This window comes from Ambystoma mexicanum, chromosome 14, assembly GCF_040938575.1.
Source record: "Ambystoma mexicanum isolate Mex_15411 chromosome 14, UKY_AmexF1_1, whole genome shotgun sequence".
NCBI classification, from domain to species: Eukaryota; Metazoa; Chordata; class Amphibia; order Caudata; family Ambystomatidae; genus Ambystoma; species Ambystoma mexicanum.
Genome location: NC_090940.1, coordinates 94356778 through 94380146, shown reverse-complemented (window position 1 = coordinate 94380146; position 23369 = coordinate 94356778). Strand labels below are relative to the sequence as shown.

At 49.3% G+C, this 23369-nt stretch overlaps 1 protein-coding gene across 2 annotated transcripts in view; it reads right to left on the bottom strand.

Moving 5' to 3' along the window:
* Positions 1–18532, bottom strand: part of DCAF5 (DDB1 and CUL4 associated factor 5) — a 507909-nt gene extending 489377 nt beyond the window's left edge. For both annotated transcript variants that reach the window (XM_069638590.1, XM_069638591.1), the window contains exon 1: positions 18177–18532. In XM_069638590.1, the coding sequence (XP_069494691.1) occupies positions 18177–18384 (208 nt within the window). In that variant the 5' untranslated portion in view covers positions 18385–18532. The remainder of the gene's footprint in view (positions 1–18176) is intronic.
* Between the last annotated feature and the right edge of the window lie 4837 nt (positions 18533–23369).

Sequence of the window (23369 nt, the reverse complement as noted above, 5' to 3'; positions counted from 1 at the left end):
ATGCCCTCTCTCACCCCTATTGTTCGCCTTGGCTATAGAAACCTTGCGGAAAGAATCAGGGAACTTCACCTACATTGGGGTTCATATGTACAATCATAGGGGGGTAATTTCGTTATATGCAGATGACATGGTGCTGTTTGTCAAAGACCCTAAAAACAACCTTGACCCGATAATGCAGGACGTGCCGAGATTCGGTGACCTCTGTGGGTTAAAAGTAAATGCTGGGAAATCTGCCCTGTTTCCTCCAACTGAGAGCGTGGAACAATACCAGGACGCGTGGGGGTTCCAATGGCACACAGACTACACCCGTTACCTAGGAATCAACAAAGCACGGGACAGGGAGGTGGTGTATAAACACAAATACCAAAGCACGCTTCAGCAAGCGAGGGCGGCCATGGATAGGTGGATGAACTTGCCGCTGAATCTCTACGGAGGGATCTTGTTGGTTAAAATGACGTTACTTCCTAGGTTCCTGTAGGTTTTCCTAAATACTCCCATACCGTAGCCAGAGAATACTTCCGGGAACTGAAAACAGCGGTATTATGGTTCATATGGGCGGTTTAACAAGCAAGAGTCTCCTAGGATAAGTTGGTGGCTCCCATACACGAAGGGGCATAGCACTCCCAGATTTTGAAACATATTATAATGCGGCACAAGCAGGGTTTGTCCTTTACTGGTTATGGGAACTGAGGGACAAAGGGCATGTAGAGGTAAAGAGGGCGGTATCAGCACCTTCACTCCTGCGCTCCAACATTCTCACAGCACCCAGTAGACAATCCGGAGCACAAAACATGGTAAAGGTGACATGTAAAGCGAAGGAAAGTCCAGAGTAGATGTCCTATACTCCCCTAAGCTACCGGTTATACACATAACTGGGGTTCCCGTTATGGCGAAAGTGAGTTTTGTCGCCCTGATGAAGTGACTGGGGATATCGTGCTTTGGGGACATCTTCCCAAACGGGGTGTTTATAACACTGGAGAGCTGGAGGACAATGGGGAACTCACAACATTGGAGGTGTTCCGGAACTATAGGTTGAGAGTAGCCATGCAGCAACTGTTTCACCACATTTCCCATGCAGCCACACATAGCACTACATTTAGACAAGTTGCTTCAGGGCGATTATGATAACAAGGTAACCTCATTGCTCTATGCCGCGGCCTCACTGTGGGGGAAGAAATGAAAGCCTCTCCCTGGAAAAAATTGAAGCGGTCCCTGGATCAGGAGATTCCCAAAGAAGTGTGGAGACACTCCTGTGAGGGGACGAAGAAAGGGGCTATCAGCACGAGGTTCAAACGGATTCACTTTAAGTACTTACACCAATTTTATTATACATCTGCACTACTCACAGGCTTCTTCCCAGACTCATTAGACAGATGGGTGAAATGTGACACAGCTCCAGCTGACTTACTACATTTGGCATGGGAATGTCCCCCATACTAGCATAATGGAATCAGGTATTTGAACGGTAACTGGCATAGTAGGGGTAGAGATAGAACCTGATCCACAGACGGCGTTGTTGGGATATACCAAGCCGATATATAAAAAGCACACAGAAACTAATAGGATTGATATTTATTGTGGCTAAACGGCATGTGGCAATGATGTGGGGAGGAAAACAGAAACCTACAGTGGAGCAACCGAGGGCTGACATTCTATATTGCCATGATAAGGAAAATTAATATAGCGCTCTACGACAGTCCATTCCAGGTCACAGCGCAGCATGGGGCACCTATATATAATACTTGCTTGGACAAACCTGAAAACGGTTGAAAACCATACGAACCCCAAAAGACTAGAGAGACAATGGTGAGACACAGTGTACAGACACCTACAGTATGGTTGAGTCGGAACTGGAGCTGGATCAGCACGGAGAAAAAAAAAAAGGAACCATACACTGAATGGTGAATTAATGCACGATGCGCAGGTCAAGCAATCAAGAATGATTCACCTCCAAGCCTAGGGCTGAACACCTGGGGTCGTCGGGGGAGAGGGGCGGGGGGGGGGTTATTGTTGATGTTGGCACCTCAGTGCTGGTTAAAAATGCCAATAAAAAGAAATGTAAAAAAACAAAAACTATGGTGGAATCCGCGCAATATGCTGCGTAGTCTATAAAGTGATGTTAAATTGTTTGCCAAATGTGATGCGCAAGAACGCCTTATAATCTCATTTTTAAAACTGAAAGTGGGACTGGCATATTTATCACTGAAAACCTCACTAGGTGGAGAGAGGTACCTGGATCTAATAACCCCAGCCCGTGCACGTACCTTATTCCTGGAGTTTAGGATTTGCATGTTGCGACCTTTACGCGTGACTGGAGGGGTAGCAATTCCGAAATTTGACCAATGCGTGGCCTAGATCGTGGGTCTTACTAATTTCCTGTTACTATGCTTGTGCTACAGTGATTTGAGAAAAATATATTTGATGCCACTGCTTAGGAAAGCATGTGTGAATACTAATATAGAAGCTATTAACCTTTGCAAATCCACTGCTCGAGTGAATGATGTGTATTTTGTAGCTACATTTATCAGCTTGGCTTCGTAGGACGTCATTTTAAACCGTTTGATTAATTCCACTGGGTTTTTATCCACTAGGTTTTATTGGCGAATTGAATATTTGTATCTATCATGAATTGTCTTCTATTTCTGTGTATGCAACTAATGTATTACCTTTTCGTTTTTGTATTTGATTGTGTGCGCTAAAGGAAAAATTGCTGAATAAGGTATATTTTGTTGAAGGTCTGACTTTCTTTGTCACTCGTAGAACCAGGAATTTCACCACCTCAGTTTCTTATCCTTCAGTCCAGAAGGATCAAAAATGATGTGTGGTTAACTGTTTGCAATGTTATGAGCGTATGTCTTCCGTTTACCGACCTCTTTCTACCTCTCAGCTGCTAATTTCCATCAGGAAGCCCTTTGGGGCAGTTTCCTCTGCCACATTGGAATGCTGGGTTTGTTGGGTAATGAAAGAAGTGAAGTGGATGTCTACGTCTTCGGGGCCATTCCTCTACGGGGGCTATGGCTTCTAAGTCCGTTTTCCTTTGGGGTACTTTACAAGATAGCCTTTGAAACACTTCTCTGTGTATAGGTGCTATTCAAATAAACAATAAATAAGGCAGCTGACATCCAGGGAGTCTACTTTTAAGACTTTTTAAATCACAAAAAGGTTCAACATGTTGCTAATGTGGTTTTGCAAGTGCTTTGAACTTGCATAATATGAAGGCTCTGGTTTTGCCATAGAAGGGCTAACCCCCCGCACTGACGTGAGTGAGGGTTAGATTCCATTAAGAGACACCGAGGTGAGTATTATCCCTCCCGCCCTCCCTCATCATGTGTTTGCTTTGCTGCAGTTCCCTTCTGAAGATGTGGTTTGAGTGGACGTTTCACAGTGTTCCAAAGGTGGTCCATGGTGGCTGGACATCGCTCTCAGGATGGGCGTCAGTGCTTGTTTGGACTGTTTTCGTTGCTCTTGCCTTTGCCTCGCAGCTACAGAAGAGGACAAGCAGGGCCAGCCTTAAGGGCAGCAGCGCCCTGGGCGAATTGGCAACCCCCCCTTCCCCCACGCGCCCCTGGTTAACAGGGGACGGGGCAGAAGGGGGTGGGGCCAGGATGGGACACTTTCTTTTTTTACCCTCCTTGCTTCGGGAAGGAGGTAATGATATTAATAGGGCGCGTCAGCAGCCCATTGTCATTGAATGAGCCTGCCGCCGCTGGTGCGTTCACTGACAATGAGGTGCCTGCCACGCCTTCTGCCACCACGCCAGCTCGGGGGAGTCTTTGAAAGACTCCCCCGAGCTGGCGTGGTGGGGGGCTAATGGCACAGTTTGTCATTAGGTGCGCCTTTGATGGCAAAAGCCTGCCTGACACACCGCCTCCCACTATGCCAGCTCTGGGGAGCCCTTGAAAGACTCCCCCGAGGTGGCGGGGGCTAATGGAGCCCTGGGCGGTCGCCCGGCTCACCCCCCCTGAGGTCTGCTCTGAGGACAAGGGACTATCTTCGTAAGACTTTCTAGGGGAGCTCAGACCCCATTGGTGGAGAGCGGTATGGCTGCCATCTTGGACGAGGGTCCTCCGTCAAACTGTTAAATTTGTTGTACGTGTTTTAATAAAGGTTTAGTATTGTAAAAGCATGTTTATTTTCTTTGCTGCTGTTTTGCAAAGAAGGTAATGCATAATACTCGCATTCGTATCTCTTAATAGAATCTGTGGTGTCACGTGACCCTGCGCGCGCGCAGGGACGTGACGCCGGAAATAATAAAGGAATCACCGGAACTGGCGGATCGGCGCCAGTCCGGGTTTAAGCATGCAAGCCGTGAGTCGCGTGTTTCATTGCGCACAGCTGTTCCCGCGCCGCGCCCTGAACGAGCCTGCACCCACGCATCGGCAGAGGCCCCAGCAACACACGGGGGCCCAGACATCCAAAATCACACTGGCGACGAGATGAGCCACGGACCCGACGCGGAGCCGCACACCGACGCCCACACAAAAAAAAAAAAAAAGTGCAGCCGAGAATAACGGTGCACTTGAGGTGGTTGAAGCCCCACTTTCTGATCAAGACAGGGGCTCCCACACACAGCTGCAACAGAACCATCTATCACTCCTGGTGGAATCCAACGGCTTTGAACAGGTACGGCGCAGCGGCATACAAGCTGACCGCGACAACCCCTATGACATCGTGGTGCCACACTCCACACCGCCACCCTAGGCCCACGCTCCAACGCTAGGAAGAACACCCCCATAACTAACATGTCGAGTCCAAGCACCAGCCCTGGGAGGGCCGGCACAAGTCCTTCTTCCAGGAGGAGCATCTCATATGAACATCCCGACACAGACTTCATTTATGCCACCATTTGACCCATTCACCTCAGGCGCCGCCATCAGATGGGAAATCTGGCTCCAACAATTCGAGATGCACCTCGAAGCCAGAGACATCACCGTGCCAAAGAAAATGCGCACTTTCCTCCTACTGAACATTGGAGCAGCGGCCCTGCGCCTCTTTAATGCAACACCCAACCACGGCAACGCAGACAACTATGACGCAGCGAGATCTGCACTCACAAATATGTTCAAGCCCGACCTCAACCTGGACTACGAACGCTTCCACTTTTACATGGCGAGGCAGCGAGAGAAAGAGACGGTTGACAAATTTCACGCCCGCCTTTGTGAAATGGCTGTAGGCTGTGAGTTCCCGGACGAAGAATTCGCCATCCGTCTCCAAATCATTAACGGAATATCCTCTGAAAAACTGAGACGGGCTATACTTTCAGAACGTAACATACGCCTCTCACGAATCCTTGAAATGCCGCGTCTCCATGAGCAAACGGAAGACCAGGTAGCAGTCATGGAAGCAGCGATCCAGAAACTACCACTAGACTGCCCCGGACCCACGGAAGATGTAGCAGCCATTTCCAGACGCCAGAACACTCGCACGAGGCAAGATTGGAAGCCCCACCCACCACAAGGGCGGGACAAAAGCTGCAAATGGTGCGGAGGCCCATGGCACAAAGGCGACTCCTGCCCCGCATGGGGATCCACGTGCAGGAAATGCAATCGCCTTAACCATTTTGCCGCTGTCTGTTTAAACCCACCAGACAAAGACCCTGCCCCACGCCAGACACAAGAACGCCGGAAAAAGTTTGCGCCCAGAGAAACCTCACACCTCCAGACACGAAAAGGAAAAGCCAGAGCGGTCGATGAGTCCCAAAGGTCCCCAGACTCGAGCGACAGCGACATCAGCACGTCCCCCGAGAGAGGAGACAAAAGTAGACGGAAAAAAGGAAGCAGACGAATACACCGAATACATCTTATATCTGCAGTTGAACCACATCGGTCACGACAGAGGAAGAGGCCGTCGTGCACCGTTCTCTCCAATGGAGAACCACTGAAGGTGGTCATCGACACTGGCGCAACAGTGAACGTCATGCCGGTGGCAGCATTCAACAGACTGCACCCAAAGCCCGATCTCCAACAAAAAAGAGTCAGACTATATGCCTACGGTTGCAAGAAACCCCTCCCCGTGCGAGGGTCATTCAAATCAAACTTCGCCCACGAAAACACCAACTGCCGTGCGCGCATATACGTAGTGGACGCCGGCTGCGAGACGCTACTGAGCTGCAGGACAGCAGAGAAGCTGAAACTAATACACTTCGCATTCAGCCTCCAACAAGACGAACTCAGCAGCCTACTGAAACGACACAGTAAACTATTCCAGGGCATCGGGTGCCTCAAGGGGAGAACCATCAAACTTCACATAGACCCCACCATTGAACCGAAAGCAGTTCGACACAGACGGATCCCGTTCCACCTACGAAGCGCGGTAGAAAAAGAACTGGCCAAGCTTGTAGAAGAAGCGATCATTGAGAAAACATCTGGACCAACCCCGTGGGTCTCCCCCATGGTCGTGGCACAAAAACCCAAACAGCCGAATGCAGTAAGAATATGCATAGATATGAGGCTTCCCAACGTCGCGATCGGGAGAGAACGCCATGTAACCCCCACGATCGACGAACTCGTCGTAGACCTCACCGGAGCAACCGTCTTCAGCAAACTCGACCTCAGATCGGGCTATCACCAGCTACGCCTATCAAAAGAATCGAGGTACATCACTACCTTCTCATCTCACCTCGGCCTGATGAGATACAAACGGCTAAATTTTGGAATATCCTCTGCGGCAGAAGTATTCCAACATGAAATCCGCAAAGTCATCGCAGGTTTAGAAGGGACCACCAACATCAGTGATGACATCCTTGTATACGCCCCAAATAAAGATGAACACCACCAACGCCTAGCGGCAGTCCTGAAAAGGCTCGAAGATGCAGGCCTGACACTCAACGCAGAGAAGTGTGAATTCAACAGAAGTGAACTGTATTTCTTTGGCTACATATTTGTCACGCTGCGGAGACCGTGGAAGTTATGGGCAAGATGGAGGCGCTATTAGGTCCTTACAGTCTGTCTGTGAGCGGTCCAGTCTTTTTGTTGCTGCTGCATTTAAGGAAGCCACGCCCCCTGCGAGTCGCGTTGCAACTCGCTATGCTGACTTTCGATTTGTGCCTACTACAGTTCCTGACATACCGAGCTCCTCTTTTGCTTTCTCGGTTAATCACCGCGGCCCATCGCCTTCTCGTTAGGCGACGGCCGTTCACTCTTGCCTTTCCTTTCCTTGCCCTTTATCTGGTCCTCGGTTCCCGCCTAGCTTCTCTCCCGTAGTACCCTCTACCTCGCTCGGCGGGTTCCTATCTTCCCCGTCGGCGAGGTTCCGGTTTTCCGGTTCCCTGTGGCTCGGGGTCTTTTCCGTCTTCCCTCGGTCTTGTCATTCCTCTCTTTCACCCCCTCTTTCATTCTCGCACGCTCGCATTCATTCGCTCTCTCATTCATACTCTCTTGCATTCACTCTCTCTCTCATTCGCGCACTCCTGCATTCACTCGCTCTCTCATTCATACTCTCTTGCATTCACTCTCTCTCTCATTCGCGCACTCCTGCATTCACTCGCTCTCTCATTCATACTCTCTCGCATTCACTCTCTCTTTCTCTCACGGACTCACTACTGCTCTCTATTACTCACACTCTCTCTCTCCCCATTCCTTTACCTGTCTACCGAAACAACTTACCTCCGTCTGCAATCTTCTGTGCCTATGTTCGATCCTTCGGAAGCATAGAAGTTCTCCTTTGTGGCTCCACACTCCATCGCCTCTCCCAGGGCTCTTTCATCCATGCCAAGGGATCACAGTCCGGTAGCTGTCATCCATTGGAGTATCAACTGGACTTTCGCCTCAAGACTTTAAAAGCCTCTGGATCCGCAATTCCTCCATTCTATCCGCGCCTGCAGCCTCACAGGGTTTTTTCTGCCTTATTGGCTTTTTCCCTGTTTTGGGAGGGGCGGACTCCCCAGGGTTCACCTGACGGTTTATTCCAATAACGGTCAAGGTGGCCTCCGGAGGAGACCGTCCCTATCTCTTCGAACGCAAGAAGGGGAAAGGACTCCTTAAGAAGGATACTGAAGAGGAGAGAACCCCGAAAGACCGGAGGAGAAGACAGAAAGTCGCCAGTCACAGTGAAGATCAAGGTGAGGAGACTCCTGGGGAAGGCACTGTGGGAAGTGGCTGTGACAGTTTGCAACGCCAAACGAGAACGATGGCCTCCTTGGAACAATACCAGGAGATGGTAACAGCGATTCAGGGTCTCCAGGCAGAGGTTCAGAGCCTTCGAACAGAGAACATCAACTTACGTCAACAGGTGACGACTCGAGAGGATTTCCGAGGCGACCTGCCTCCCCTGACGTTCTCCTTCGGGAAGTATGATGGCAGTCCGCAACTCCTGAAAGGATTTTGGATGCCTGTATGATTTACTTTACCTTTCGACCTAAGGCCTATGAACTCGATAGGGCCAAGGTTGGGTTTTTGGTCTCCAACCTAGTGGGCAATGCTTTGGCCTGGGCTACTCCACTGATAGCGCAAGCAAATCCTGCGGTTAATGACTACGCACAGTTCACTCAATTGTTGCGGAACAGATTTGAACGACCAGAGGTCCAATATTCTTCTTATGAAGCCCTCCTGGATCTCCGTCAGGGAAATCAAGGTGTACAGACATATGCCTCTGCGTTTATGAAGTTGGCTACGGAGGCGGGGTGGCCAGATTCAGCCCAACAGACCCTCTTCCGAAGAGGATTACATGATGAACTCAAGGACGAACTAGCCCGGATGGCACGTCCTGCTTCCTTTCCAGAGTTGGTCACGATGTCTCTGCAGTTGGAGTTTAGATTGCAGGAGCGAAGATTAGAAAGGAGGAGGTTCAGACCACATCAGACTATCGGGATACCCGCCTCAAATCCTCCTACTCGATCGCAGACAGAGGAACCTATGCAAATAGGATCAACTAGGGGCCCATTGACTCCCGAGGAACGAAAAAGATGCAGAGAACAGGGTCTTTGCATGTACTGCGGATCCTCTAAGCATCTGCTTCGGAGTTGCCCCGAGGTACCCCCGAGACGGTCGGGAAACGCGTCTCCCCGGTCTTGAGCAGGGAAAGGAACCGGGCGGAATTGATTAATCCCTGCAATTTCAGGCAGCAGGATAAGCCGAAAGAGGACCATAGACTCATGGTATTTACAGTTCATCTAACTTTCGGATCTCTTGCTTCACTAGAGACCTTGGCTATGCTGGATTGCGGTGCTGCTGGAAACTTTATTGATATTCAGTGGGTTCAAGAACAAGCTATCCCCCTACTTCAGAAAGACTGTCCTTTACCGGTAGAGGGTGTAGACGGAGCTCCTCTCTCTTCTGGACCTATCATTCAAGAGACTTGTCCTGCCACTATGTCTTTGTTTCAACACCAGGAACAAATTACCTTTGATGTCATCAGAGCTGCCCATTTTCCAGTCATCCTGGGCATACCCTGGTTGCGCAAGCATAATCCCAGGATAGACTGGGCTACTAATACAGTAAGTTTTCTGTCTTCATATTGTTCCACTTCGTGTCTTCCCCAGACATCTCCTTCCAGGGGCAAGGGGGTTGCGGTTCCAACTTCCTCGGCAGTGGTTCAAACGATCCCTCTTTATTACCAGCAGTATGCCGAGATCTTTGAGGATATACTACCCCGTACTTTACCCCCACATCGAGCAGAGGATTGTGCCATCAATTTGAAACCTGAAGCATCGGTACCGTTTGGACGCATGTATCCGATGTCCCTACCAGAAAGAAGGGCATTGAAGGAGTATCTAGATGCTAATCTACAGAATGGCTTGATCCAGGAATCTCACTCCCCAGCAGGGGCTTCAATGTTCTTCATCCCAAAGAAGGGCTCTGCTGAACTCAGGCCGTGTATAGATTACCGAGGATTGAACAGCTTGACTATTCGAGACAGATATCCTATGCCTCTCATAAAGGAGGTACTGGGAGCAGTAGAAGGAGCCTCTATATTCACCAAATTAGACCTTCGGGGAGCCTACCATCTGCTGAGAATAAAGAAAGGGGATGAGTGGAAGACGGCCTTTCGAACTCCTCTGGGACATTTCGAATATCGAGTCATGCCCTTTGGCCTGGTGAACGCCCCGGCAGTCTTCCAGCGTTTTGTTGATAAGATTTTTTCTGACTTGCTGTATGCCTCAGTGGTGGTCTATTTAGACGATATTTTGGTCTTTTCCTCCTCTCTCTCGGAACACTGAAGGCATGTCTCCCTGGTCCTCCAAAGGTTAAGGGAAAATCAGCTCCTGGTCAAGCCAGAGAAGTGCATCTTCGAGGCTGCCTCAGTGTCATACTTAGGTTTTATCGTCTCAAAGGAGGGGGTACAGATGGATCCTGAGAAAGTAAGGGCAGTCCTTAGATGGCCTGTTCCGAAGAGTCCCAAGGACATACAGAGGTTTTTGGGTCTTTCCAACTTTTACAGACGATTCATCCCTAACTTCTCTGACATAGTCTTGCCCATCACTCGTCTTCTAAAAAAGGGCCAGAAGTTTGAATGGGATAAGGATGTCGACCAGGCCTTCCTGGTACTCAAGAAAGCCTTTACTACTGCCCCCATTCTAGTACAACCTAACCAATCTCTCCCCTTTGTGGTTGAAACGGATGCCTCTGGAGGGGCCATTGGAGCTGCCCTCCTACAAGTCGGCGAAGATGGAGTGGAACATCCGGTGGCTTATTATTCTAGAACACTTACACCTAGTGAAAGGAATTACTCGGTGTTGGAACGAGAGCTACTGGCTATCCGACAGGCCTGTATTGAATGGAGACATTTGTTACAGGGAGCTGCCCATCCCTTTCTGGTTCGTACTGACCACCGGAATCTGAAGATATTGCAGCAAATGGAGTGTCGCAATTCCAGACACGCTCGATGGGCCTATTTCTTTTCCCAATATGACTTTGAAATCTCATATCTTCCCGGAAAGGAGAACGCTTTAGCGGACGCTCTCTCTCGGAGACTGGAGTACCAAGAGGAAGAGAAACAGGGTCAGGAAGGGATACTTGCTGGCAAGAGAATCCTGGGAATGGTCAGCTCTTTCCTACAAGAAGTAGAGCTTGCCACTAAACATATCGATGTGTCTTCAGAGTATCAACCACTCCTGGTGAAGAGGGGTGGGTTGTACTTTCATCAAGGCGCCCTGTTTCTACCGTCTAAGGAGTTCCAAACGCAAGCCCTATATTGGTGTCACGACCTTCCGTCTGCGGGTCACAAGGGACAGAGGGCAACCCTACGCCTGGCTTCTAGATATTTCTGGTGGCCGACAATGGTAAAGGACACTAAGGCATACGTGATGAGTTGTCCAGTATGTGCGGCCAACAAGAATACCACTCACAGACCATTGGGCCTGCTCCAACAAGAGCCTCTACCATCTCAGCCTTGGGTACATGTATCTACCGATTTTATTGTAGATCTTCCCCCATCGGGGGGATACACAGCAATTATGGTGACTATTGACTCCCTGAGCAAGATGGCACATTTCTCTCCCTTACATGGCTTGCCTTCCGCCCCCATGACGGCCGAAGTGTTCCTGAAAGACGTAGTGAGATTACATGGCTTGCCTCGGACCATAGTGTCGGATAGGGGAACCCAATTTACCTCCCGTTTTTGGTCAGCGTTATGTAGCTCTCTGGGGATTCAGAAAGCATTGTCTTCTGGTTACCATCCCCAGAGTAACGGCCAGACCGAACGCTTAAATGCCACCATCAAACAATATCTACGTTGTTTCTGCAATCAGGAGCAGGATAAGTGGCAGTCTTATCTAGCACTGGCAGAGTTTACCTACAACAATACCCAACATTCTGCTACAGGCATCAGTCCCTTCTTTTTTACCTACGGGTATCATCCGAGACATATTCCTCTTTTTGGGATTCCTCCTACAACTGTACCCTCGGTGGATCAACATCTTCATGATCTCCGTACCATCCAAAAGGAAGCTGTACAGAAGTTGGAGGCAAGCCGGATACGTTACAAGAAGTATGCGGATAAGAAGCGATCCCCTAACCCTAACTGGGCTGTAGGAACCAAGGTGTGGTTATCAACCAAATATCTCCCTCGTTGGGTTCACCCAGGAAAGTTCTCGGCCCGCTTCATAGGTCCTTTCCCTATTTTGTCTCAGGTAAATCCAGTGGCCTTTCGGTTACAATTAGCACCCAAGATGAAGAGGATTCCCCCTGTTTTCCATACGTCTCTCCTAAAGGCTTATCTTCCCGATCCTACGAGTCATCGTAGACCCTCTTCTTTAAGGATCGAGGACCCGGACCCTGACGAGTATGAAGTGGAGAGGCTGGTGGATTCCCGTTACAGACATGGCACTATACAATACCTGGTCCATTGGAAAGGGTACTCTGCAGCAGAACAATCTTGGGAGCCCAGACGTAACATCCATGCCCCACGCCTTCTCAGATTGTTCCATCGCCTTCACCCAGGGAAGCCCGGGGGAAAGGGGATAAGGGGAGGGCATACTGTCACGCTGCGGAGACCGTGGAAGTTATGGGCAAGATGGAGGCGCTATTAGGTCCTTACAGTCTGTCTGTGAGCGGTCCAGTCTTTTTGTTGCTGCTGCATTTAAGGAAGCCACGCCCCCTGCGAGTCGCATTGCAACTCGCTATGCTGACTTTCGATTTGTGCCTACTACAGTTCCTGACATACCGAGCTCCTCTTTTGCTTTCTCGGTTAATCACCGCGGCCCATCGCCTTCTCGTTAGGCGACGGCCGTTCACTCTTGCCTTTCCTTTCCTTGCCCTTTATCTGGTCCTCGGTTCCCGCCTAGCTTCTCTCCCGTAGTACCCTCTACCTCGCTCGGCGGGTTCTTATCTTCCCCGTCGGCGAGGTTCCGGTTTTCCGGTTCCCTGTGGCTCGGGGTCTTTTCCGTCTTCCCTCGGTCTTGTCATTCCTCTCTTTCACCCCCTCTTTCATTCTCGCACGCTCGCATTCATTCGCTCTCTCATTCATACTCTCTTGCATTCACTCTCTCTCTCTCATTCGCGCACTCCTGCATTCACTCGCTCTCTCATTCATACTCTCTTGCATTCACTCTCTCTCTAATTCGCGCACTCCTGCATTCACTCGCTCTCTCATTCATACTCTCTCGCATTCACTCTCTCTTTCTCTCACGGACTCACTACTGCTCTCTATTACTCACACTCTCTCTCTCCCCATTCCTTTACCCGTCTACCGAAACAACTTACCTCCGTCTGCAATCTTCTGTGCCTATGTTCGATCCTTCGGAAGCATAGAAGTTCTCCTTTGTGGCTCCACACTCCATCGCCTCTCCCAGGGCTCTTTCATCCATGCCAAGGGATCACAGTCCGGTAGCTGTCATCCATTGGAGTATCAACTGGACTTTCGCCTCAAGACTTTAAAAGCCTCTGGATCCGCAATTCCTCCATTCTATCCGCGCCTGCAGCCTCACAGGGTTTTTTCTGCCTTATTGGCTTTTTCCCTGTTTTGGGAGGGGCGGACTCCCCAGGGTTCACCTGACGGTTTATTCCAATAACGGTCAAGGTGGCCTCCGGAGGAGACCGTCCCTATCTCTTCGAACACAAGAAGGGGAAAGGACTCCTTAAGAAGGATACTGAAGAGGAGAGAACCCCGAAAGACCGGAGGAGAAGACAGAAAGTCGCCAGTCACAGTGAAGATCAAGGTGAGGAGACTCCTGGGGAAGGCACTGTGGGAAGTGGCTGTGACAATATTCAGCGCGGAAGGCGTATCCCCTGACCCGTCAAAAGTGCGAGACATCAAGGACGCCAAAGCACCACAATCAGCCTCCGAAGTGAGGAGCTTCATGGGGATGGCCACCTACTGCGCACCCTTTATCCCCGACCTCGCAAGCGTTGCAAGTCCACTCAGAGAGTTAACAAAGAAAGACCAGAAGTGGGAGTGGACCGCAGCTCACCAACAAGCGTTCCAACAAATTAAGGACACTCTGTCTACCTCCACCACCATGGCCTTCTTCGACATAGGAAAGCAGACCGAACTTCTCGTGGATGCCAGCCCTTGTGGTCTAGGAGCAGTATTAACCCAAACAGACAATGAAGGCAGAGTGTTCCCCATCGCATTTGCCAGCAGAGCCCTCACGAAACCCGAACAAAACTATGCGCACATAGAAAAGGAAGCTCTAGCCATTCTGTGGGGATGCCGACATTTCAAGGTTTACCTGCTAGGGAAGCAAGCTAAAGTATTCACAGATCACAAACCTCTAATCCCGATCTTCCGAGGCTCAGCCCCCCACCCACCTGCACGCATAGAAAAATGGATGCTGCAGTTACAACCGTACAACATTGTGGTGGAGTATCGCCCAGGATCGGACAACCCAGCAGATTACCTGTCCCGTCACCCAAGGCCAGCTACCGACAGTGAACAGCACCACGCGAAGGAGACCGATGAGCATGTCTGTCAGGTAGTGGCCTGCGCAAGACCGAGAGCCCTGACTCTACAAGAAGTTGTGCGTGAGACGGAAGAAGATACCGTCCTACAACACACGGCGGCAGCCATCCAGTCTGGCAATTGGAAGAACTATCTCCTGTCAATTGCCCACCGCACAACACCAGCCCGGACCAAACTCAGAGCACTGTTTGAGATCAGGCACGAACTCTCAATAGCTCCAGAAGGAGTGCTGCTGAAAGGGCACCGCATCATATTGCCAGAGTCCCTAGAGGAAAGGGCTCTCAGATTAGCCCACAGCGGACACCAAGGAATCATAAAGTCAACAGCCTACCTCAAGTCCAGGATGTGGATGCCAAACATGCAGCAAAGAGTAGTAGAACTAGTGGAGTCCTGCGAGGCCTGCCAAGCATCCAGGAGGCCCGAACACCCTGAACCAATCAGCAGTACCCCAAGGAGCTGCACACGCTGGGACGCGGTCAGCATGGACCACTGCACCATTGCTGGAGAAGGATACCTGCTCGTGGTCATCGACGAGTTTAGCAGATATCCGGAAGTCGAACACGTAACCTCGACCAACGCCGCAACCACCATCCTCGCGCTGGAGAAGATATTCGCCACCCACGGAATCCCGAGGAAAATAAAGAGCGACAATGGACCCTCTTTCACCAGTCAGGAACTACGTGACTACTTTAAGGAAGTGAACGTCAAGCACCAGCGGATCACCCCGAGATGGCCCCAAGCAAATGGAGACGCAGAAAGATTCATGGGATCACTTAACAAGGTCATCAGAATTGCCAAAGAACAAAGGCACCCGTGGCTGACGGCCGTATACCGGTTTCTGAGGACGCACAGACAGACCCCGCACTCGGCCACCGGGATCAGCCCCGCCACCCTCATGTTCGGGGTACCTATACAAGCGGAACTCCCTGTACACCCCCACTGGACAGCCCCAGAACCTGACATCCCAGCGATAGACGCCAGACGGCTAAGGAGAAACGAACAGGAGAGCATCGCCAGGCGGGCCAGCCACCGAGAACTAACCCCAGGAGACACTGTCATTGTCAAGAACAGAGCACCGCCCAAGAAGATGTCCCTAAACTTTGAAGTACGACCATGGACAGTCAGTGCAACCAACCACAGCATGGTCACCGCCACCCGAGGAGGAGAAACCGTGACACGCAATGTGTCACACTTAAGGAAAGTACCTCCGGAAATGTGGGAAGAACCATCAACACCCCCAAGGGAAGACGAAAGAGGGACACCGCAAACTCCTCGAGGACCGGCACCTACGGAGAGTCCAGCCACAACAGGAGATGTAGACAGATCATACTCGCCCAATGGGGAAACCGAAGCGGAGATCAGGGAAAGGGACAGGCCTAGAGAAAGAAACACCCGCTACCGTCTGAGAGAAAAGCCCAAACCGTCATGCCGTCTCCAGGGATATATAGTAGACGGAATCTACAGGCAAACGCCCTCGCCAAAATGAACCCCAAGAAGGACATGAATGAAAGCAGAAGCAGTGAAGTCGCATGTTACTCGGCAAGTCAGAACAGTTTGCAAGACCCCGTGTTAATTACCATGTTGTTAAATGTAATGCATAAATATCTCCAAGTTGGGGAGGAATGTGGTGTCATGTGACCCTGCGCGCGCGCAGGGACGTGACGCCGGAAATAATAAAGGAATCACCGGAACTGGCGGATCGGCGCCAGTCCGGGTTTAAGCATGCAAGCCGTGAGTCGCGTGTTTCATTGCGCGCAGCTGTTCCCGCGCCGCGCCCTGAACGAGCCTGCACCCGTGCATCGGCAGAGGCCCCAGCAACACACGGGGGCCCAGACATCCAACATCACAGAATCTATACCCCCACTCATGTCAGTGCAGTGTGGGGGTAGCCATTCTTCAGACTTCCCTGTTGCCCACTGGTGTTATGCCTATTAAGGGAAGGCTAAGGAACAGCGTGATTGTGCCAGAGAAATTGTATCACAGATATTTGGGGGGAAAAGGTGTGAACGCATACATTCCAACCACTCCATTGCACTCTATGTAGCATGGGATTGACACTTTTTAAAAACATTTTATTTTTCATACATTGTTAGTCTCTCCCTTCTAACATAGCCCTTACCCTAAGTCAATGGGAAAATGTAATTATTTCACAGATTCAGAAATCTTCCTCCCAGGCTATCTAAAATGTTGGCATGTATGCAGCTTTCAGGTTTATAGCCACCACTGAAATTCGTTGGTGCAAGTTCAAATTTATTAGACAGAAGTGGAAGAAATCCTAAATAACAGATGTCTTGTAAAGTGTTAAGTTTTAGCTCAAGTAAGTTACTTCCTCTAGGGCTACAAAAAAGTAGAGGGTGCATGCACTATTGAAGCAGAGGGTACAATGCAGCATTGCGAGTCATCTGGTATAAAATGTTAATTTTATATTTTTAAACCTGGATGTTAATGTACAGTGGTGTTGACAGCTGCGACTATAACATGGTGCAAAAAGTAAGCGAATCTCGTATTAGCAGAAAAGATGAGATATCAAAGTACTGACAACAGCACTACTAGTACAAATATTATCTGTTTTGTGGTTGCACATATGGCCTGTCCTGCCTCAAAGAGCTATTTTGTGGGCAAGTAACAGGAAAAATATGCATTATAATACACTGCAAGACCTTTCAGACAAAACCAATCAAAAACTGCTAATGTAAACTAGAGAGCATTTTCTAAAGGGGGATAAATACATAGTCAGAAGAAGTGTCAACCCCCAAGTCAAAAAACAAAAACAAAAAAGCACTAGGGCTGTGCAAAGGCACACCCGCTGCGGTCGAGTTGCCCTAATTCGTGGGCGGGCGAGCTAAACTCTGGACCCTTCGGCTCTCGATTTCACAGCCTGTCTAAATGTGTCAGCGGCACTGAGGCCTGGACGTCCCAGCCGAGCCGCGGCCTCGATTTCTAACCCCTCCCACCAAAAGCGCCTCCTACTGGGGGAGCCCGCCCCAGGGTCTACTTAGACACACGTTTGGACACCACCGCCTTCTTGAATAAACAATGCTTATTTTGGCCTCGTTTCAGTTTTATGTACAGTGTAAGTGCGAAAAAAAACAAGTTGCGTAGCTAGACCTACCAAAAAAAATAATCCACCCCACCCCCCTACCGCCCCCTCTTCAACAAAACAACTTGACAGCTGCACCCGTGTAGTTCATTGCGTAGCGGAATTCACAATAACTACGTGGTAGGCGTGCGTGTATTTACAAAAATGTTAAGATGTGCAAAACTCCCGTGTTTAATTGAGTAATGGGGACCAGAAGCATTAAAATAACCCCGCGCAGAAAAGAGAATAAACTGCCTGCAATGTACGACAGCAACTTGTTAAACACACTGATTTACGCAAACAATGACAGGGGTCCTGTTGAAAATATCATTTAAAAGCACTTTAGCCTCCTTTCCTCCCCCTGCCCCACAACACTGTCATCGCAAACCCAACAATGGTTGATTACACAGAATATTATAACTCTTCGGAAAAAATCAATTTTAGATTGCAATGCGTTTGTTTAGTTTGCACTTGCGGCTCGTTTAAACCCTTCCTCTAGTCGGGCAAATGGAGGTGCACTTTTTAACTTTACTTGTCCCTCCCCTCCACATTCTTAAACCTGTCAACCATTTTAGATTTCGGTTAGGAAAATGTGCATTTATATATAGATATGCATCTGGCACCAGTCTCTTGCAACATGACGAAAGACAATTTACAGTTAGGGCACATGCAAGGGGGTATTTTTTAGGGTAAAAATAGGGTAGTCTGTACAGGGTGGACGTGGGCAGTTGTTACAAGAAACAGCATAAACAAAACGTACCTGAGACCAGCATCTGCCCTCCATTGTTGGAGAATTCGATGGCATTGACACATCCAAAATGCCCCAGCAGGTCCTTTTTGTAGAGGTTCCTGGAGCCCTGCAGCCTCCTCCTCTGAAAGTCCTCCTTCACGTGGGGGTCCCCTTCCAAGCCCCTTTGGGACAGGAAGCCCAGCACCGACCTCATGCCACAGCCCCTCTTTCTCTTCATGCTTCCAAAAAATTCCAACAAACACTCCAAAATAAAAAAAAATACGCCCCAGGCAGGCTCCTGGATCTGTGCAGTGTCACTCCTCCTCCTCTTGCTGCTTGACCTCTGCTCACCCAGCCTTGGCAGAGAGATGTTTAATCAGTTTGCATTTGCTGTTCAGCACCCCCTACACCCCCCTCTCAGCTCTCTCTCCCCCCTAGCCCCCTGACTCCTCCCTCCAAGCAGCTGAGCCACAGCTGCAGCAGTAGCAGCTTCTTTCCTGGATGCAACAAGGAAATCCTCCTGACAGGTTCCACGATATGCATACATGTACGTATCTCTCTTGTAATTATTTCGTTCTTGACGTTTCCTGGCTCAATTAACTGTGTCATAGGGGCACAGAGACCTGTGGAGCCAGGCACCTCTCTCCCTTGGGAGAAAGATTAAAAAAAAAAAAAAAAAACTAGAATAAATAAATGTTACAGACTAGTTTTAGTTCTTTTTTGCTGCCTCAATCTACTCTTGGCTTCCTGGGTGGTGGCCAGATCCTCCTCCCCTCAGCCAATCAGGAGCCAGCACTTTATGTAGTCTCTGCCTGCATCATAATAAGGGGACTCGAGGGGAGGGGGCTGCCCTGGCATGCTGGCGTGGTGTGTGTCACTTGCAGCGGATGCACGGGAAAGCAGCTTTGCAGCCAGCTGCAGTGCTCTCTTGATTCAGAGGGAGGGAGGGGCGCAGGGCGATCCGTTTCCTGAGGCGGAGGGCCACCAAATCTTGTTGATCGCGAACTCTCGTGTACAAAAGATCGGGAGGCGTTCGGGCTACCAAAAGATTACTCCACCAGAAGCTCAGAATATTCCAGACTTAATCAAATGCAGTTTGGGTGAGGTAGCTCAGTGGATCAAGTCGCAGACTTAACCAAATGCAGTTTGGGTGAGGTAGCTCAGTGGGTCAAGTCGTCTACGGCAGAACGATGTATAATTTGCAGGTTACACATGGGGTCCTTATTGAAGTACCATTGGTTTGGGTAATAAGTGCACCTACTTATTTTTGAAGTGATGCTCGTTTGAGACCAAAATTCGTTTTGCAGTCTTTTAAAATAACAGAAACGCAAATGTTCTTCCTGTGACTCTGAATGGCACTGTTCCTTACTGGTTTATATGGCGTATCACCCTATATTAAATCGCCTGTGTGCCATCAGGAAAGCCAGAGTCATACAAGGCTGAAGAGAGACAAACCAACCAAAAAAAAGTCAGCTGTTCAGTGCTATGGAGTTTCGCAAAAATGGAGGCCATTGTCGTATATCCTATAGTCACGGTGCCCCAAAATGTAGGTCATGCTACAGATAATTTTTTTATGGCACCTCAAATTACATTTGGAATACCAGATGACTACCTCTAAATACGAGACCCTCACTTGATCTGCAAGAGTGAATATTTTAATCCAGAGAACAAGAAGTCCGACTCTGTCTGGATACACTTGCAGGCCAGGAAGAGCATTTTAAAAGCATCGTGTTGCGCCAATGATGGCAAATTAAGAGCTATTCAAATTTGGGATGACCTAAAGGTAAACCAGTGCAATCTGCCTTCTCTGCTGTCTATGCGTCTGAAATGAAAGGAGCCTGGCATTAAGGGAGTTGGCATAGTACTACTTAAAATGTATCCATCCCCCTCTTTCTGTTGTGTAGAAGGAATAGAAATGAGTACTTTACTAAGCTGGTCTGGTGTGACAAACCCCGCATGGCATCCCTGAATTGAAGCTGAGATCAGCATCGCAACTCAACGATCCTTAACCTTTTCAGCAAGGGCAGAGTTAAGGGGAAGGAGGCTGTTAATCAGTCTCTAGTCCTCTGCAGGCTCTCGGGGCCCAGGAATGCGCGAACACCCACATGCTTGTGGAGTGCTAGTATGATTTGAATCAACGTCCATTACAGGAATTACTCTGGATCTACATGATATTTTCCTCCTGTGCCCACCTTTTCCATCTCCTAGCGTGCACTGGCAGCTAAATGCCAACTTCTACCCTTCCTTCAGGGGATAGGGTGGTACCAATGAGTTTCATCCCTTTGTAAATCTATACCTAGGTCATGATCCTACATGTTCCTCCTCGGGTCAAAACAAGGATGCATGTAGTAAAGGAAAAGAAGAAGAAAGGATAGATTGAGAAAAAGTGATAGCTCCTCAATGGGTCATTGGAGTATTCTCTGAGGATATCTTCTGGCCAAAGCCAAATCTGGCAAGTATGTTCTCCAGTCGCCAGAGTGCTGAACCCTCAACGGTGGGATTGTGGCGCTCAAGATCTTTCTGACTGTTGTATTCCCATTTCAATACTTCTTGAATTGGGCGCTATTTCTGGTGTTCTTTCCTTCATCAGCTTCTGTGACCGTTGACCCCATTTGCTGCATTTCCTGTCAGTATGGTGTCCTCAAATGACAGATCTGGTTTTTCCATGAGCTTTCTTTGACATGAGATTAATTTGTGACTTTTTTTTAATCTTCATTTTCGATTTTGTCTTTTGCTTGAACATCTTTATGACATTTCGTTGGCTTCACTGGACGCTGCAGTCGTCTGGTACGGTGCTTTGTACCCCAACATGAGTTTGGCTGGCCATTTACCGATTGTCAATCGGGGATTTGTGATAGTCCCTCAGAGTGGCTCACAGGGCTTATATAATAGTGACATTCCACTCGCTTCACTGTAGATCCGCGTTCTTGAGTGCTCCCATCAACTGTTCCACCATCCCATTGGCCCTTGGCCAGATAGGTGTGATCATTCAATGACTGACGCACATATTTTTTGAGAATTTGGCTAATTTATGATTTCAACAGTGTTGCTAGTAGTGGATGGGGATGATCTCGAATTCACATTTGTATATCTTGTATGTTCATCTGTGATGACGATAAGATATTTATTATCCTGGTGCTGTTTAAAGACACTGCGTCAACGTCTTGCCATACTGCCTCTAGAGGCACTATATGTTGCGGTTCCAGATCATTCAGCCTGCCTGTGTACTGGCAAAGATCGAGATTTTCCTATGGTGGTTTATCGAATGTGCCATTTGGTTGCTACTATTCCCCGCACGCTCATGTGCAATGTCCACACTTTGTTGTTGTAGAGTCGAAGATGACCGTGCGCCATCTGTGAAGAAAGACACCATTTACAGTCTTGGATAGTTCTTTTTGTACCTGTTTAAAAACTTTATTTTATTTATTTATTTGCATTTATCAAGCGCGCTTGCAGCCCATAAGGCATCGAGGCGCTGTTACAGATGATAAGCAGACTAGATTTACAGGCGGGTGCCCAATGGGCTCATGGTTACACGGTAACAAACAAATATGCAGGGAATTGTTCAAACCAACTCGTGATAGATATTCTGTTTAGACAAAGAGTCTAGTTTTAATAGCCTTACGGAAGGCTAGGTGTGATTCAGTCTTGGGTGGGGTGGCACGGCGTTCCAGTGCTTGGCTGCTTGGGTGGGGAAGCTGGAGCCTCCAGCGCGCACCTTTCGTGAAGTGGGTGTGACAATCGTGTTGGCATAGCGTGATCTTAGGGGTCTGGTGGCCGTGTGCTTGATGATTCTGTCGGTCAGGTAAGGAGGGGCGAGATCGTGGAGGCATTTGTGGGTGAGGGCAAGCGTTTTAAAGAAAATTCTCTCTTTGACAGGGAGCCAGTGGGCTTGCCTTCTGATTTCAGAGATGTGGTCTCTTCTGGCGGTACCTGTGGCTGCCCTGAGCGCATTGTTTTGAGCTAGCTGCAATTTGGCAACGTTTTTGCTGGAGGTCCCAGCGAGGAGGGCATTGCAATAGTCTAGCCTTGACCCGATAATTGCCCTGGCAATGGTGAGGCAATTGTGGCGGGCCAGGAAGAGCCTTACAGCGTTGAGGATTTTAGAGTAATAGGCTGAGGAGGTGGAGATGGCATTGACCTGTCTGTCCATGGAGAGGTCGGAGTCAAGGTAGACTCCGAGGGTCTTAACATGGTTTGAGATCTTGATAGGAATGTTATCGATGGTGAAAGACGAGTACTGGTCTCCAAGGTTACCCAGTGTGAACGGTGATCCTATGAGGAGGAGTTCAGTTTTTTCACTATTGAGGCAGAGCCAGTTTTCTGCCATCCAGGATTGGATGGAGGAGTAGATGGTGGTGAGGGTGTTGGTGTCTGCTTGGTAGTCGCCCGAGAGTGGGATGAGTACCTGTCTGTCATCCGCGTAATTGGTGTAGGATATGCAAAGGGAATCCAAGATGCTGAACAGGGGCCTTGTGAAAAGGTTGTAGAGCGTAGGTGCTATACAGGACCCCGGGGAACACCGCAGGTGAGGAGGCTCGGGGTGACGGATGCAGACTCCGAGAAGACTTTCATGGCCCTTTCTTGGAGGAAGGAGGTGATCCATTGTCAGATTTCGGGGAGAAGTTGGCTTGGGTGGCTAGATGGTGGCACAAGGTGTTGTGGTCCACGAGATCAAAGGCCGCGGATAGATCAAGGAGCAGTAGGAGAGCAGGTTTGCCTGTATCTCTTAAGATCGTCCATTTGATTCTTAAGGTCTAGGAGGGCCGTCTCGGTGCCGTGCCGTGGGCGGAATCCAGATTGCCGCAGGCCTAGGAGCCGGTTATCCTCTAAAAACTTCTGGACTTGCAGGTAAGCTGCTTTGTCCAAAATTTTGAGCAGGAAGTGTACAGTGGTAATAGGTCTGTAATTACCAGGGACTGTGGGGTCAAGTGAGGGTTTTTTAAGGAGTGGGCGCACCCAAGCTCCCTTGAGTCCGGACGGGACAAGGCCTGACTGGAAGGAGGAGTTGATAAAAGCTGTAAGGAAGGGGGCTAGGATGGGTGCTGAGTCTTTGATGAAGCTAGCTGGGCAGGCGTCGCCCTTGCAATTGGAGGGTTTGATGGAGTTGAGCAGGGTGATGACCTCTCGCTCAGTGACATCTTTGAATTCAAATAAAGGGGAGGTGCTGGTCTTGATGGGTGGCTCAACGTGCAATTTGGCTATGATGTTGGAGAGGGCTTT